The sequence below is a fragment of the Syngnathus acus genome, chromosome 12 (genome assembly GCF_901709675.1).
Source record: "Syngnathus acus chromosome 12, fSynAcu1.2, whole genome shotgun sequence".
NCBI classification, from domain to species: Eukaryota; Metazoa; Chordata; class Actinopteri; order Syngnathiformes; family Syngnathidae; genus Syngnathus; species Syngnathus acus.
Genome location: NC_051097.1, coordinates 8,612,836 through 8,629,554, shown reverse-complemented (window position 1 = coordinate 8,629,554; position 16,719 = coordinate 8,612,836). Strand labels below are relative to the sequence as shown.

Sequence of the window (16,719 nt, the reverse complement as noted above, 5' to 3'; positions counted from 1 at the left end):
CGCCATTCATCATCAAAACCGAAGATGAATACAGCAGGAGGAGCAAATTAGAAGGCCAAAGCAAAACAAAAAGTTCAGCAGTATGAAAAGTTGTTTTTTTTTTTTCTTTTTAAATAGACGTACGATTAACTGCATCTAAACTTTAGCTGATAAACAAACTTTGAAACTACCCACGGCAGGCGCAGTCTCTCTTCTCACTTTGTCAGCACCTTCTCAAACTAAATACTGGAAGGATTTACAGCGTTGCATACAGGCCGGTGAGATCCCCACCCAAAAAAAAAAAAAAAAAAAAAAATCCAACTCTCCTCGAGGGTCATGTTTAAAGAATGGTGTCTGGCTACACGAACTAATGCATTTTTATAAGCGGTCATATTCTCCTAAAGAGATTCCAAGTCCACCGAGGAGCTTTTCACCTTCCATTTGACGCCTGCAACTTTGACCGGCCCATGATAGTCCAGTTCACAGACAGGTCATTGTATGATTAACCACTCTATTAACCTTTACCGACGGTAATCCAGATGAGAAATTACTATTGAACTAGCAGGGCACTATCATCATTATTTACGTATGGTGACGACAACAAGGATTCTCCTGCATAATATAATATAATATAATATAATATAATATAATATAAATAATATGATATTCTTATTTCAATTATAGATATAATATCTGTTAATAATAATAATAATAATAATAATAATGAAGACTAGTGCAAAAGCAACACCCCCAAAAATAATTTTATAAAATAAAATTAGTGATCCATGAAAGAATAGAATACAAGGCTCAAGATGTAAATGTGTTCTGACATCTGGGTTGTTTGTTTGTCTTAACATTGATGGTCTGCTGGCCACTTTTCAAGATTCCATCTGGTTTACAGTAGCTGGAATGAAACAATCTAATGAATGTGTGGGCTTGCACCACCGCACCAGAAGGTCAAAATAAAGCACACGGCAGGCATATAACGCAAGAAAAGCAGTGGAAGGGGGACATGGGTCAGTGGTGGCCCGAAAGGTTATTTTTACCCCGGGGCCTTTAAAATGAAATATATGCACTGGAGGAAGCGTAACATACATTATGCAAGCAAACAGTCATTAAAATATGCAAAGTAAGGGCGGCGTTTAGAGCTGCTGCTCGGACTCATAACATCACTTTTAATGCCAGGCTGCGCCACTTAAGCTTCACAGTGTCAAGCAAACAAATAAGTTTAACTTTCTAGAGAAACGTAATACTTGCTCGGGTCTCTCGGCATATCGAAATCAAATGAAATGACACCGTTGCTGCCGTAGCACCGACGCCAACATTTCACGGGCAATCTGAGCTTTTATGAAATATTCAGAAAGGCCTTATGGGGAAGATGGATGTCACCTCCTCCTCTCTTATGGTGGGCTAGCTGACAGGTGAGTGATGGAGAGCTTAGAGCTGGCAAGAAATTTCAACTTGACCCTCTGGGGACATGAGGTGGGGGCAATAAGAGGGAGAGTAGGTGAGGGGATGAAGAAGTGAGCGCAGTATGGCGAGAAAAACATAAAGACGTTCTTTAAAATAAAAAGGTTGCATCCATAATGGCTCGTGAGAACTTTGACATACTCATCATGAATGTAACCCATTAGGGTGGTGAAGCCCTCTAATAGGGAAACCACTGCTGCCCTCTTGCGGTGTCTTACGTAACTGCACATGAAATAAAACCAAACCATTATTTTCAAACTATTGGGTCGACCTCATTTTGGACTTTTGGTGATTCAGTGATTTTGTTTTTTTGAGTATCTGTTAGCTGCCTTATTAGTTTTGTTCATGAAGTCAATACATTTTGAGAGAACACATCAACTAGAAACAAAATCCACTTTAGTAAACCACAAACAGTGCAGTTTACACAAATAAACACAAGTTTTACAAAATATCAAATTTATTGAGGTTATAAAAGTTGGCTTTTTATTCACATGCACACCCAAACAATCACCATAAATACTGCCCAATAAATGATTTTTTTAAATTGTTTTTTTCTCTGCAACTTTGATCACAAAGATAGCACATCCGGTGGACTATACATCTGATTTTGAAAGACACTATGAGAATGCAATTATTTTTCATTTTTTTGGTCAACTCAGCGCTGATAAAAGATTGCCATAAAATCAAGTAGAAACATTTGAAAATGATCTACAAATGGATCCCACTACAAAACAACCACAGCATTCACACCAAAAACCCTCATTCATGAGTGCATTATAATAATAACTCTTAATTGTTTATATTTTGTGGGTTGGACATTGAAATGGAACAAATCAATACATGTACTGAAATATTAATGATTTGGTCTGTAATATTCAAGTCCGGAGGGATACCAGCACTTGTCCGGATGCTGAGGTACAATTATTTTATCTGGATTACTAAACATTAATGTTTGAGTCTAGTATACATATCACTGATCTTTTTTTTTTTTTCAAAAAAAAACTCGATATCTCGTGAAATAGTAGCTTGTGAGCTACCCCATAAAAACCATATGCCTCACCAGGCCAGAGGGTTCCATGGTGTAAGAGTCAGCACTTGACTTTGAATTCAGTGATCTGAGTTCAAGTCTCAATGGAGCCTCAACTATTTTGGCATTTATCACTATTCGGTTGTGAGCAGCTTGATGAAACCATATACCTTCAATGTTGTAGTCAACATGTTTGCTTAGTGTAATGGTTAGTGCTCTGCACTTAGAACCCAGTGATGCAAGTTCACATCTCTGTGGGATCTCAAGCTTTTTATCCTGGAAAAATTTGCAACATAGTTGCTTGGTGCTGCCCCAGAAAACCATTTTGGCATTTATCTATTCAGCTATTCGCTTGTTAGCTGCTCGATAAAACCATATACCTTCCACACCATACAAGCCAGTCTTCCATAGTCTAGTGGTTAGTGCTCTGCACTCTGAACCCAGCGACCCCAGTTCGAATATCAGGGAGACCACTGTTATTTTATCCTGGAAAAAATTGCAACATAGGTGCTTGGTGCTGCCCCAGAAAACCATTTTGGCATTTATCTTTGAGCTGTTCGCTTGTTAGCTGCTCGATAAAACCATATACCTTCCACACCATACAAGCCAGTCTTCCATAGTCTAGTGCAGGGGTCACCAACTCCGGTCCTCAAGGGCGCCAATCCAGCCTGTTTTAGGTGCAGCCCTGCAACAACACACCTGATTCAAATGATCAGCTCATCAGCAAGCTCTATTAAGGCTGATATCGATCCTGATTATTTGAATCAGGTGTGTTGCAGGGGGGATACATCTAAAACAGGCTGGATTGGCGCCCTTGAGGACCGGAGTTGGTGACCCCTGGTCTAGTGGTTAGTGCTCTGCACTCTGAACCCAGCGACCCCAGTTCGAATATCAGGGAGACCACAGTTATTTTAGCCCTAACCCTAGCTCAAACCCTAACCCTAGCTCTAACCCTAACCCTTATCCTAGCTCTCACCCTAACCCTTATCCTAGCTCTAACCCTAACCCTAGCTCCAACCCTAACCCTAGCTCAAACCCTAACCCTAGCTCAAACCCTAACCCTAACCGTAACCCTAACCCTCGCTCTAACCCTAACCCTTATCCTAGCTCTCACCCTAACCCTTATCCTAGCTCTCACCCTAACCCTAACCCTAGCTCCAACCCTAACCCTAGCTCAAACCCTAACCCTAACCGTAACCCTAACCCTCGCTCTAACCCTAACCCTTATCCTAGCTCTCACCCTAACCCTTATCCTAGCTCTCACCCTAACCCTTATCCTAGCTCTCACCCTAACCCTAACCCTAGCTCCAACCCTAACCCTAGCTCAAACCCTAACCCTAGCTCAAACCCTAACCGTAACCCTAACCCTCGCTCTAACCCTAACCCTAACTCTAGCTCTAACCCTAACCCTAACCCTAACCCTAACCCTAGCTCTAGCTCTAGCTCTAACCCTAACCCTAGGTCTAACCCTAACCCTAACCCTAATCCTAGCTCTAACCCTAACCCTAGCTCTAACCCTAACTCTAGCTCAAACCCAAACCCTAACCCTAACCCTAACCCTAACCCTAACCCTAACCCTCGCTCTAACCCTAACCCTAGCTCTAACCCTAACCCTAACCCTAACCCTAACCCTAGCTCTAGCTCTAGCTCTAGCTCTAGCTCTAGCTCTAGCTCTAGCTCTAACCCTAACCCTAGGTCTAACCCTAACCCTAACCCTAATCCTAGCTCTAACCCTAACCCTAGCTCTAACCCTAACTCTAGCTCAAACCCAAACCCTAACCCTAACCCTAACCCTAGCCCTAGCCCTAACCCTAACCCTAACCCTAACCCTAATCCTAGCTCTAACCCTAACCCTAGCTCTAACCCTAACTCTAGCTCAAACCCAAACCCTAACCCTAGCCCTAACCCTAGCTCAAACCCTAACCCTAACTCTAGCTCTAACCCTAACCCTAGCTCTAGCTCTAGCTCTAGCTCTAACCCTAACCCTAGGTCTAACCCTAACCCTAGCTCTAACCCTAACCCTAGCTCTAACCCTAACCCTAGCTCTAACCCTAGCTCTAACCCTAACCCTACCTCAAACCCTAACCCTAACCCTAACCCTAGCTCTAACCCTAACCCTAGCTCAAACCCAAACCCTAACCCTAACCCTAGCCCTAACCCTAGCTCAAACCCTAACCCTAACCCTAGCTCTAAACCTAACCCTAGCTCTAACCCTAACCGTAGCTCCAACCTAACCCTAAGGTTTAGGGAGGTATATGGTTTTATGGGGCAGCACACGAGCAACTATGTTGAAAAATTTTCCAGGATAAAACAGTTGATGTCACCCTGAGATTCGAACCAGGGTCGCTGGGCTCACAGTGCAGAGCACTAACCACTACACTATGGAAGACTGGCTTGTATGGTGTGGATGGTATATGGTTTTATCAAGCAGCTAACAAGCGAATAGTAGCTAAGAATAGATAAATGCCAAAATGGTTTTCTGGTGCAGCACACGAGCAACTATGTTGCAAATTCTTCCAGGATAAAATACTTGAGGCCTCCCTGAGATTCGAACTGGGGTTGCTGGGTTCAGAGTGCAGAGCACTAACCACTACACTATGGAAGACAGGCTTGTAGGGTGTGGAAGGTATATGGTTTTATCAAGCAGCTAACAAGCGAATAGTAGCTAAGAATAGATAAATGCCAAAATGGTTTTCTGGTGCAGCACACAAGCAACTATGTTGCAAATCTTTCCAGGATAAAATACTTGAAGCCTCCCTGAGATTTGAACTGGGGTTGCTGGGTTCAGAGTGCAGAGCACTAACCACTACACTATGGAAGACTGGCTTGTATGGTGTGGAAGGTATATGGTTTTATCGAGCAGCTAACAAGCAAATAGTAGCTAAGAATAGATAAATGCCAAAATGGTTTTCTGGGGCAGCACACAAGCAACTATGTTGCAAATTTTTCCAGGATAAAATACTTGAGGTCTTACTGAGATTCGAACCGGGGTCACTGGGGTCAGAGTGCAGAGCACTAACCACTACACTATGCAAACATGGTTACTACAGTATTGAAGGTATGTGGTTTCATCGAGCAGCTCACAACCGAATAGGAAATGCCAAACAGTGGGGTTAGGGTTAGGGGTTAGGGTTAGGGGTTGGGGTTAGGGGTTAGGGGTTAGGCTAACCCCTAACCCCACTATTTGGCATTTATCCTATTCGATAGTTAGAGTTAGGGTTGGGGTTAGGGTTATCCTAACCCTAACCCCAACTCTAATCCTAACCCCAACCCTAACCCTAACCCCTAACCCCAACCCCAACCCCTAACCATAAACCCTAACCCTAACTCTAACTCCAACCCTAACCATAAATGGTCGGGGATTGCACCAGCACCCGGCGACTTGCCTCTTTACGAGTGAGCTGGTTAACAATCATGGCTGCCTTGTTTACCACTACCTAGTAAACAGCGCAAGATTGTGTATAAGGGTATAAGGAAAAGTAGTGATCTGTACACAGTGTAAATAAATGTCAGCTAGAAAAACTTCACTTAAAAGAAGTGATTTTTTTTTTTTACTCACACAACCAACCCTTTTGATTTGTCCATTTAACAAGGTTTTAACGTGGCCTTCTGCTTGTATTAAATATTTTTGCCAATATGATGACAAATGAATTACATCACTTGACAACATTTGATATGAAGAAAAAAGCATTTAAAAAAAAATCAGCACATAAAACATATTACTTTGTAAGCGTCATACAACCTTGTGCAACAAAAAATACATTTTGCATCGAATAAGACATGTCATTCCTTCAAATCACGTCAAAAAAACTTTACATTTTGATTTGAAGCTCCAATGATGTCATTGTACAAATAATTATGAAGCCAACTGCTATGATTTGACTTTCAAAGATGACAAAACAACTCAAACAAGAAACATCACACATGCTGTTTTGGTAAAGGCCACTGAGAGGCTCGCCTGGTGCTCCAAAAGCTCTTTTTGCATGAATGCGTCATGATTTCAAATCATTCTTAATAACTCTTTCCTTACCACATATGCTACCGCCTGTATACAATATTGCACTGAATAAAGCCTTAGGGCTCTATTTCCGTCGGGGACGCACCTGCGCCTGATTGTTGTTCCGGTCTAAGGCGTGTTTGGCAATTTGGCAGACGGGTTTTTACCAAACTGTGTCCTTGGGATAAGTATGAGCGTTCAGATCACGTCTAAAAACTGGTCTGCACCAGTTCTCACTCGATTTTGGTCAATTTGAGGTCGACTGTGATCACGCCCTCGTCGGCGCAGCCCTCCCGCTCACAGATCCGCCAGCCTGCGCATATTTGCCAAATTGGCCTCCGCGCAGGGAAACGCTACACGCCACGCTAGATTTACGTCGTGACAAAAAATAGAGCCCGTCACGTTAGCAGCTTGTATCACTTTTTCAACCCAAGCAAAATATACAGGACACGGTATGTAACCATTCCCAGGTACCCTGCATGAATAGTTTCTCAGCAAAACTTAAATATATGTCATGAAAAGAATCTCTTGATTAAAAATACATCACAGTAATGTGTTTTTTGTGGTCAATTTTGGCACTATACAGAACGTCATCGATTTGGAAAACAGAGGAACTGAACGAAGCTCAGTCCCGGAGAAAATCAGAATGTCGAGCGGCTACACTGTACATTTTTATTTGGCAGGGGACAGTCGCTTGAGTAACTTCTTCCCCTTGGAGAGGAGTCCTTTCTTTTTTTTGTTTGCAAAATCTTGATGGTCCCGCAGGTCCAGGGGAAGGCTGGTTGGTCCTCTCGTCGGGCTGAGGGGTCGCATGGTGCCCGGCAGCAGCGGGCGGACGATCGGGGACGGCGCTCGGACGGGCGTGACGTCGTTATCGACCAGCGTTTCCGTGGTGATCTGAGGAGAGATGCCATGGGGAGGAAAGCAAGGACGTGTTGGAGAGTACAATGTTGTCTCCAAGTTCCTAGAGGTCGTGATTGTTTTAACAGAAAACAGTCCACATAGAAGGGTCCGATGTTCATTTTGAGCTGGAACCTATCTCAGGAGACGTCTATTTAAAATTTGCATGTTTGAACAAAAGGATAGATGTTGTGGAAACACTGAGGAAGAAGTTGTTTGACAAAGCCGGAAGAGTCCGCCACCAGTCGGCCATGATGGAACTCATCAAGTACAACACCCAAGGACACAACTGGAGATACCATGGCTTGTCTTCTAAATGCGTTAGCCTGATGCACACTTTTGTTTGGGAGACAGTATCGTGTTATTTAAAAAAAAAAAAAAAAACTCTGTGACCTCAAGCTGGAGCGCATTTGAGCTGCTAGTTTGGTATCTCAAGTTGTTGACTTACTGTAGGGGGGGTGAGATGAATTTCTTTTAATTTTTTTTTATTTTGGACAAGCAGGGTGAGAGGGAGAAAATGAAAAAAAAAAATAAGGAAGAAAATGTAGCAGCGTAAGTCACCATCAGAAAGAACCCACAGACCACAATGCACCACAATGAAAACATTGACACACACAACAACACAGAGAGCGCCAAAAAAGGTTTTTAATATCCAATTTTTTTTCTCTCTTTCTTCTCATTTCTTTTATTGTTCCTTTGTAACAATACAGTCGGGATGTGCTTCCGTTAATTTTGGCCTCAAAACAGAGCTGAAAAATAGATTGATGTGTGTGCAACATACACAAAAGAAACAAAGCCTCTTTTCGGGAAACACAACAGTCAAGAGTCATTAGAAAATGGAACTGTATGAAAAAGGCATGCTTTTTGTTTTTTTGTTCTCCAATGATATTTTTTTGTTGTTCAGTGTAGGTGTTATTAAAGCACTTGTCATTATTGTTGCCATACACAATAACCACAATGAGATTTTTGTGTTTCAGTGCAAAGAGGTACAAATGGAAGGAATGAGTCCTCAAGCATGCAAGAACCCCCCCGTCCCCCTCCCCATCCCCCCGCAGAGTCTATTCTCTCTCTCTCTCTGTCCACGTCAGGCTTTGCTTCTTCCTTTCTCTGAGACTCAGAAAGGTGTTACACTCGATTGTTTTTGGTTTTGGTCGCCCCCTTGTTCCCGACGGTGACAGAGCAGGAAGGGGGAGGGGGGAGGGTTGTTAGTCGGTCACCACAGCCACCACACGGACAAGAAACACACACGATGGAGGCACACACACGTGGAGCAAGCGAGAGACGGAAATCAAAGAGAGGAGAGGGGGGCAATGGATGAGCAACAGGGCCTTAGCGCTGAGAGCGGCGATGGTGATGGTGTACCCGTTTGCCCTCCGGGACGCTGGCGGCAGAGTTGGCGGGGAGCCGGTTGGCGGGCTCCTCGGGGGGGAAGTTGGAGGGCGTATCGGTCAGATACACCTCCACGTCGTCAGGCACTTCTTCCAGGAAGTTGGAGGGAACCAGACCGCGGTGGCCGTTGATCTCACCCTATGGAGGAGGGGGGAGGACTCAGTGCCCGAAAGCGAAATACATGATCATTGAGAAGACTCACATAATAGAAGCCGTCTTCATCGATATCACCAAATACTGCGATGATGTCACCGGTGCAGAAGGTCAGCTCAGCCTGTCAGAGGGGAGTAATATTTATTAGTGTTTTTTGTTTTTTTACATCATTTTATTTCTATATTTTACTTTTTTTTTTTTTTAAATATTTTATTATTTCTTTTTTATTTTATATTTTATTATTTATATTTTACATTTTTTTCATTATATATTTTTTTACATTATTATCCTCAGCCACTGATATACGATACCTCAACGTCAACATTCGGCGAGCTCTCTCGGGGGTCATAGTCATACAATGCCACCATCCTCCTGGAGGCCTCACCTCGACGGAGGCCTCTTCTGTTCTGCTCTGAAAGTCACAATCAATGATTTTTATCATTTAGTCATCAATTGACCGGCATTCATCTGATGTTTAGTACCTAATCGGTCCACCGGGGTGCTGAGAGGTAGGAAGCCTTGTTTGATGAGTTCATCCATAGTTTCGTCATCCTCCGCTCGTATCTCGGACACCATGTTACACGGAATCAGCCCCATCCTGCCTCTTACTTCTCCTCGGTAGAACCCGTCGGTGTCTTTATCACCAAATATCTGGTGAAGAAGAGGCGGCAATACATTATATGTGTAAAGTACAATATATGAACGTGAACCTCTCACCCTGATGATTTGTCCCTCTTTGAAGGGCAACTCTTCATCGGCCGCGTCTGGGTTAGGGGACATGGACAGAGGGTCGTAGTCGAAGAGCGCCACAAATACCCGAAAGGCCTCCTCTGGCTCCGACTCATCAAAGTAGGTGGGAGAGTGACGATCCCTGTAGCCATCTTCAACACACAAATAAGAAATAAAAAGTGCTTTTTTTTGTTTTTGTTTTGCTGACATCAGCTATTATGTGGCAGCAGCTTGTTAGCATGCTGAAATGGCCAAATACACATTGATGGTAATTTTTGGTTGCATACTAGTCAATGGGTGAGACAAAACAGGAAGTGACACACAGACAAGATTGGGAACATACATTATTTTTTTATCTTGTTAATAGATGCATCAAACCCCAAATGCCCAACCAAACGGAAAAGTTCATGCTAAAATGCTTCCAAAAGTGTCACTTGTGTGATAACCAAAAAAAGGGGAGGGGGCAGTGAGGCAGTGAGGGGAGCGGTCTTGGTGCAATCAGTCAAACTGTGGACTTAAGTGGCTCTTCCATCTGTGCAGTTCAATGGTGCCATTCGACAGGGTGAGTACGAATCAAAAGAGAAACAGACACTTGCGGGTAGTGTTGCAAAATTCTGGAACTCACACTGAAAAGTTTCCACCCTGAAATGGTTCTAAATTTATTGACGTGGAAAATGACCAGACAACTTTCCAGCCCTTTGCAACCCCATTCGCAATTGTCTCCATCTCCTTCTTGCCGTTTGCCAACTTGCTAAGACTCAGTCTGCAGGTTGCAGCACGTACCCTGGGGAGACCTGGTGCCGCCCCCGTGCCTGCGGGAAGACCCGGTCCTGAACCGAGCTACTCTGCCATAGTTCTCCGTGATGTTTCCCTCACTGTTATTCTCAAAGGTTACTTCTACAGGAAACACCAATCAGAAGGTGCTACAATGTATAATAATAAGACAGAATCATGTGGCAAGTAGAAAGACATTTAAAAGTATGTCAGTATCTCATGCATGGAGCCTTAGTGTAAACATAAATGAACCCGGGTTGTACTGACCGATGGCAGGGACCATCAGAGGTCGTCTCTGAGGCTGCGAGCCACCGTGATGAATCTTTCGCCCGCCCTCCCGGTCGTGACGGCCTCTAGAGGGAGTGTTTGACTACAATGCAGAAGACAGCAACTATTCACACGTCAGTTCAATTTCCTACGGTAGTGTTTGTGAACAATATGCAGTCATGTGCGTTGACATAGTCCAACAAATTGTATGTAAACAAACTCATGCAGCGCTCGCAGACAGGCACACTGAAACACAGACACGCTGACGCACACAGAAAACACACACAAACAAGCCTTCAAGAAAGTGTATTGTTCTGGAATAATCATTCAGATCAAAGAGAAGGAGATGTGAAATAATGGTGTCTGCTCTTAATGTTAAAGTCAAAATGGCTTAAGTCCTCCCAACCACTAGATGGCAGTAACAATTAGTTGAACTGGTTTGCCTACCAACAATAAACCACACAGAAGAAGAACAAGAAGGGCCGTTTTGGTTTGTGCATTTATTAAATTGATTTGGTGTTGAATTTTTGTGTTTTTAGGCGAGCTGGAACGGATTGTTTGCATCTCTATTCATCTCAATGGGGAAAGATGATTTGCAAATAATGAAACTTCTGGAGGCACCACGGTCCTTGTCTGTCACTAGTTTGACTTTGTCCTAGTTTTTGAAACGGTGCTTAATTTGTCTTGATCTAATATTTATAACAGTTAGGAATGCTGACTTCTTCTTTTCGTTTCTCCAATTAGGAGGTTCCACTGTACTCTACCCTAAACTCGGCACACACGCTAACAACACATATCCAGTGCAAGAAAAGGCAGCAGTCAAATATCTGTGCCTGTGCAGTTCGCAACAGTAAATTTGAGTCTAAGTACAGCAAGTGCAAAGAACTGCACCTTGGGTGTGTTGTGCGAGTTGCGTCGGCGTCCCTCGTCCAGCTGCATCTCTGAGTACAGCTCCTCCTCATCCTCTTCCATGATGTCAGACAGGTCAGAGCCGCGGCTGCTCTCGCTGTGATAATCTTCATTGTGACTATAGTGAGGCTTTTGACAGTCACACACAAACACACAGACCCGCTTGTTTAAGTCCACATACATACGTACAGACGTGCACACACCAAACACGCGTGACAAACAAACGCACACACAGTGACGCCGGCACGGTCGCGTTGGCACTTGGCATGCAACCAGCCACATTTGCCTCTCTCCCGCTTGTGTAAGGTCGGTGATTCTGTGAGAAGGGCTCGTCCCGTTTCACATACCGGCCTTCCTAGCTCAGAGCCTCGGAGGAACTCGTCGACCGAAGGTCCTCGTCGGCGGCGACGTGGGAACCCTTCTTCGTCTTCCTCGTCTTCATCAGAGTGATGCTGGTGAAAGGACTGACCCTGTTCACCGTAGCTAACAGGTCTCCGGTCCCCCTGAAATGCGAGACAGGAGGGTGTAACTGGAGTGTTGCCGTGACAACCAGGAGTGGTCAGGTGTGGTCAGACCTTGCCGCTCTCCGCCGCCACCCTCTGCGCCGCTTCCCGGGCGATGGCTTTGGCCACGTTGTCTGGGATAAGAGTGCCTCTCGGTTGTGGTAGAATCCTCTGAGGGGAGGGGCAACGTGGATTGCCAGGGGGAGGGGGCTCAAGGGTGTGGCCCTGCATGGGTATGGGCGGCTGGGACGAAGGGGAGCGTGCAAGGTCCCAACCGGGCGGGACGGCAGCTCCGTGGTGGGCGGCTTGCTCTTTGGCATCCAGGTCTCTGGCACTTACTGGTCTCTGAGGTACGGGGTGGGGATGGGCGTGGGGCTGCAGAGGCAGTCGGTGCTGGGGCCTGGGACCTTGGTGGAGGTGCAGGGGCTGTTGCGGATGAGGGTGCGGCGGTCGACTCTGGTTTGGTTGGGGCCCGCCTGGGTGAGGGACTCTCGGTTGAGGGTGCGGGGCATGGGGGTAGGGATGGCGTGGGGCCGGCTGTCCGTGGGCTTGGGGCGGGGCAGGAAGCTGCAGGGGGGCGTGAGGGTGGTGAGGGGATGTAAGGTGAGGTTGGCCGTGGGGATGGGGGTGCATTGGCGCTGGCAGAGGAAGCGGAGGTAGAGGCACGAGCAGGTTGTTTGGAATGAGGGCCACGTGGGAGTCCTGCGACTCTCCCTGTGCGGACAGCGTCCGGACTATCACCTCCCTGGCCTCCAGGCACTGTATCCTCGTCATCTCCACCGTCACGTAGTCCGCCATTGGGAACATCACCTCTGCAATCTGGTTTCAAGACACACACAAGTGAACCTGTAACCAAGCAACCGACTGAATAAAAGCATCCAGGTGATTCCGTCTGGTCGTCACCAGAGGGCAGAAGAGGCAAAGTCAAGAATCCGACTGAAACGATATGCGGTTTTGGTATTGTGACAGATTAGAGATACGAGCAGCATACTGAAAACGTATACACAGTCATGAGTGACCCAGTTTTGATCACAGAACCTTAGCATGCAGAGGAGTCATCCATAACCAGAGATGAGTAAGAAAAAAAAATCCACCTCACCTTCTGTCCTTTAGTGCAGACAGCATAGCCAAGGACATTGGCACCATTGGACGTGCCTGACGGAGACAATAGGGGGGGCTTCCAACGGACCTGTAGGACCCCTGGTGCCTGCCCACAGAGCACCTGCACATCTTGCGGAGGCAGGGGAGGACCTGGGAAGTAAAACAAGGCGTGTTAAATTATTTCATATTCCATATCCAAACGGGAGAACGATTCTAAAGCATTCCCCAAAAGCACCAACATGCACAGGAAGGGTGTGATGTGGTTGCAGAAGTCTCCAAAGAACTAAATGGGATCATTTCTAACTGCATGCTGCATAATAAGTGTGCAGTATTGTGATCACGTGGTGTGCCAAATAACACGACTTACAAGTTGTTTTGCAGGATATTAATGACATGCAAATCTGCATTTACTGTATGCCGAAACAAATGCCTATTCATACTACGTTGCCACTGTTTTAAATTACATAATAGTTAGGCCGGGGCTATGCTACAGGCAAGGAGAATGACTCATAAGTATTATACACGATCATATCTGGCGGTGCTTGGTTTAGTGCTCATTAGTAATGTGTCGTGAGGAAAGCTGAGCAAAATTGCATTTTATTTAGTTTGGAGATTGCCTTCCATCATTCGTGAAGTGAGATGTATGTGAAATTCAGTTCAGGATTTGATATTTGATTCTGACCTGTTCTGCAATAGGGTGTTGGACCTAGACGAGATACAATACACAACAATGGCACAGTGAGGAAATGTTGGACTCATCTGTAGTTTAGTGCAGCCCCACTCACCAGTCACAACATCGGGCACACAAGCTGATTTTTTTTTTTATATAGATGTCTACCAACAATAAATGAAATCAGTTTGGATATTTTTCTGTTAGTGCGCCAACAGTGTCAATAAAATTGAGTCGGATTGTGGCCAGAGTGCTTATTGGATTGGGCTGGTTTACCGAATGTTGCGGCTGGTAACACAAATTGACATTGCATTAAAACCTGAAAGTAAACACAAATATGCAGCCGCAGCTATCTTTTCGGAAGAAGTATTGACAAGGTCTATCGGGGACTATGAAGCAATGCAAACGTGAGTCTCCGTGATGTAGTGCTGACCTGCAGCCTGAGTGCAGAATTCCACTCCCGCTTCCTTCCTCTCCCTCTGCTCCAAAGGCAGTTGCCATGGCACCTGGTGAGGCTGTGCCACCACCGACACTTTGTACACCGTCAGCGGCTTTAAGTTGAAGAAACGTAGTCTGTATCTCCCCGGCTTCAACGCCGCGTGCTCCACTCCGTCCAAGAAGACGGTGTGACCGTAGTTGCTGTTGCTAGGCAACCAGGAGAGCTCGGCTGTGTCTCGCTGGATGTCATCCACCCGGAGGCCGCAAGGCGCCACTACAACGTTGGCTCCCACTAAGAGGGTGCAGCGTAGTTCGTCCGACAAGCCCCTGTCGGTGACGCTCTGTACCGACACGCGGTGGACGCATCCGTCCAGGTCCAGTTTCTCCAGTAAGCATTTGGTACGCCCGCCAAACTGTATGCTGGCTCGCATCTCCCCGTCCGCTAACACGTTGTAGCCGGAGATGTTCCCCCAGCCCAAAGGCACGACCGGAGGCTCCCAAGCTACGATGACGCTTCGCGCCAGCTGCTTGATCAGAGTGATCTTTCGGGGATAAGGCACAACGTCTTCAGCCAGGTCCTCCGGGTCCAGGGGGCCAACCGTGCCGTTGCTACAGGGTACCAAGGCGTTCGCCGAGCCCAGGAGAACATCCTGGCCGGGACCTCCATCCACGGGCATCAAGGCTTGGGATGTACGTTCGACCGGGCCAAGATCTTCTCCATCTCCGGCTTGAATGGACAGCTTCTCCTTGTCCTGGACAAACTCGACAAAGTTTGATGGGACAAGTCCTCGCTGGCCGTCCAGCAGCTCCCCTATGTTTAAAAAACAAGTAGAGAGTGGCGGGTTGAAGTTGTGTCTTAATTTGGGGGGTTTGGGCATTGTTGCACGTTCGACGCCGAACTACAACTTCAGTTCACAGCTTATTCAAGGACTGTGATTATTCTTCTGTTATCAGAAAAGCTCACTATCGTATTTTCTTCCATCCACGGAACCCCGCCGGTGACTCGTTATAGCTGTGTGTGCGTGCGTGTGCTTATGATTAAGGCGAGCCCAGCTGGATTAGTCATCAAGCTAAAAGAAACCGAGGTCCCATCTTGACAACAGCTTGGTCTCTCTCCTTCATGGTTAAACCCACAACGCCTCCTCCATGCCGCCATGCAATCTCAACCCCCCTCCCCCTCCCCTTCCAGCTTTAATGAGTCAGTGCAGCTGAGCGCAACGGCGTCTGCGGCATCCTGCGCCGGCCCCGAAGGCTTGCTCGCTATTGGGGATTAGCATTGCGTCTGATTGAGAGGCCGTTATAATGCTTTGGAGATTTGATAGCAAAGCTCTAAAGTCAGTTGTTGAGACAGCAAAAGAACTTTTCCTCAGGCAAATAAAAAAAAAAAATCACCTTCGTAGAATCCATCGTCATCCATGTTGCCGTACACATACAGATACTTCCCAGCCACAAGAGGGAGCTCTGCTTCAGGATGTTCATTTGGTCCGTCATAGGGATTGTAACTAAAAGAAGAATTTGAAGCTTTATAAATGGATTCTAAACCAACAAATGAAGAAGCTGAGGATCCTCACCTGTATCGGGCAGTGCAAAGTCGGACCTGGCCTGTGTAGCGAGGCTTGGACCTGGGTGATGGGCTTGGTTCATCCTCCATCTGTAGCTTGACAACAAACCCCAGTTAATTTCCATAATTTCATTTCCAACATACAAAGATCTCATGTATCACCTCGACATACTTCTTTGACACCAATAGGCTTGAATCCAAGGTTTGAAGACTCACCGCTGATGGGGTCAGCCGCTGAGTGCAGCTGGCGCGTTCCGTTTTCACGGTGCGGGACTCGACAGACGGCCAATCTGTGCTATCCCTGTCTCCGGTCTGCTTTGGGCACTGCGAGAACTTGGAGTTCAGTGGTGGTGCGTTTGGCGCTCTCTCATCGCCTGGGAGAAATTGATTTCCATCACAATTAAAGAGCAACTGTCATTCCTCCTGCAAGCCATTTGCGTCTCATTGCCCGTCTATTGATCTCCTGTTAAAGTGAGTGAGCAGGCCAACATCCGAGGCCCGTTTGGCCCCGTCAACGAGCACGTGCGGCGCATTTGTCCTTAAATACCATCAATGTCCTTGGGGTTAAACACATGAAAAATGCAGGGAACACAAATTGTAGTGTACCAGTGCAGACAGACGAATGGCTGGAGGAAATTAGAGCTGGTAGTGACAGTGTATCACTGAGCTCCTGTGGTCAGCCTGTTACTAATCTGATGCATTTGCCCAAAGTGTGTAACCACAACTATGGCTAGGCCATTTGCGACACCCCCGCAGTCTATAATTGTGTATTTTACAATAATAGTAACTAATTAAATAGAATATAACCGTTTGTGGATCATGACAACTACTATAAGTAAGACAGAAAATGTC

General features: G+C 45.9%; 1 protein-coding gene across 9 annotated transcripts in view; it reads right to left on the bottom strand.

Annotated features, from left to right (window-relative positions):
- Positions 1–6,829: 6,829 nt before the first annotated feature.
- The window catches only part of si:ch73-287m6.1 (RIMS-binding protein 2), a 28,084-nt gene continuing 18,194 nt past the window's right edge, over positions 6,830–16,719 (bottom strand). For 3 of the 9 annotated variants that reach the window (XM_037265712.1, XM_037265713.1, XM_037265719.1), the window contains 17 exons: positions 16,084–16,241; positions 15,878–15,957; positions 15,699–15,808; positions 14,302–15,117; positions 13,881–13,904; positions 13,197–13,348; positions 12,170–12,916; positions 11,942–12,097; positions 11,577–11,723; positions 10,686–10,788; positions 10,428–10,541; positions 9,633–9,796; positions 9,398–9,566; positions 9,227–9,327; positions 8,965–9,036; positions 8,736–8,900; positions 6,830–7,370 (listed from right to left, as the gene is read on the bottom strand). In XM_037265712.1, the coding sequence (XP_037121607.1) occupies positions 7,146–7,370; positions 8,736–8,900; positions 8,965–9,036; positions 9,227–9,327; positions 9,398–9,566; positions 9,633–9,796; positions 10,428–10,541; positions 10,686–10,788; positions 11,577–11,723; positions 11,942–12,097; positions 12,170–12,916; positions 13,197–13,348; positions 13,881–13,904; positions 14,302–15,117; positions 15,699–15,808; positions 15,878–15,957; positions 16,084–16,241 (3,503 nt within the window). In that variant the 3' untranslated portion in view covers positions 6,830–7,145. Of the gene's footprint in view, positions 7,438–8,038; positions 8,901–8,964; positions 9,037–9,226; positions 9,328–9,397; positions 9,567–9,632; positions 9,797–10,427; positions 10,542–10,685; positions 10,789–11,576; positions 11,724–11,941; positions 12,098–12,169; positions 12,917–13,196; positions 13,349–13,880; positions 13,905–14,301; positions 15,118–15,698; positions 15,809–15,877; positions 15,958–16,083; positions 16,242–16,719 lie in introns of those variants that run through there. The other 6 variants (XM_037265716.1, XM_037265717.1, XM_037265715.1 and 3 more) reach the window with 6 other exon arrangements.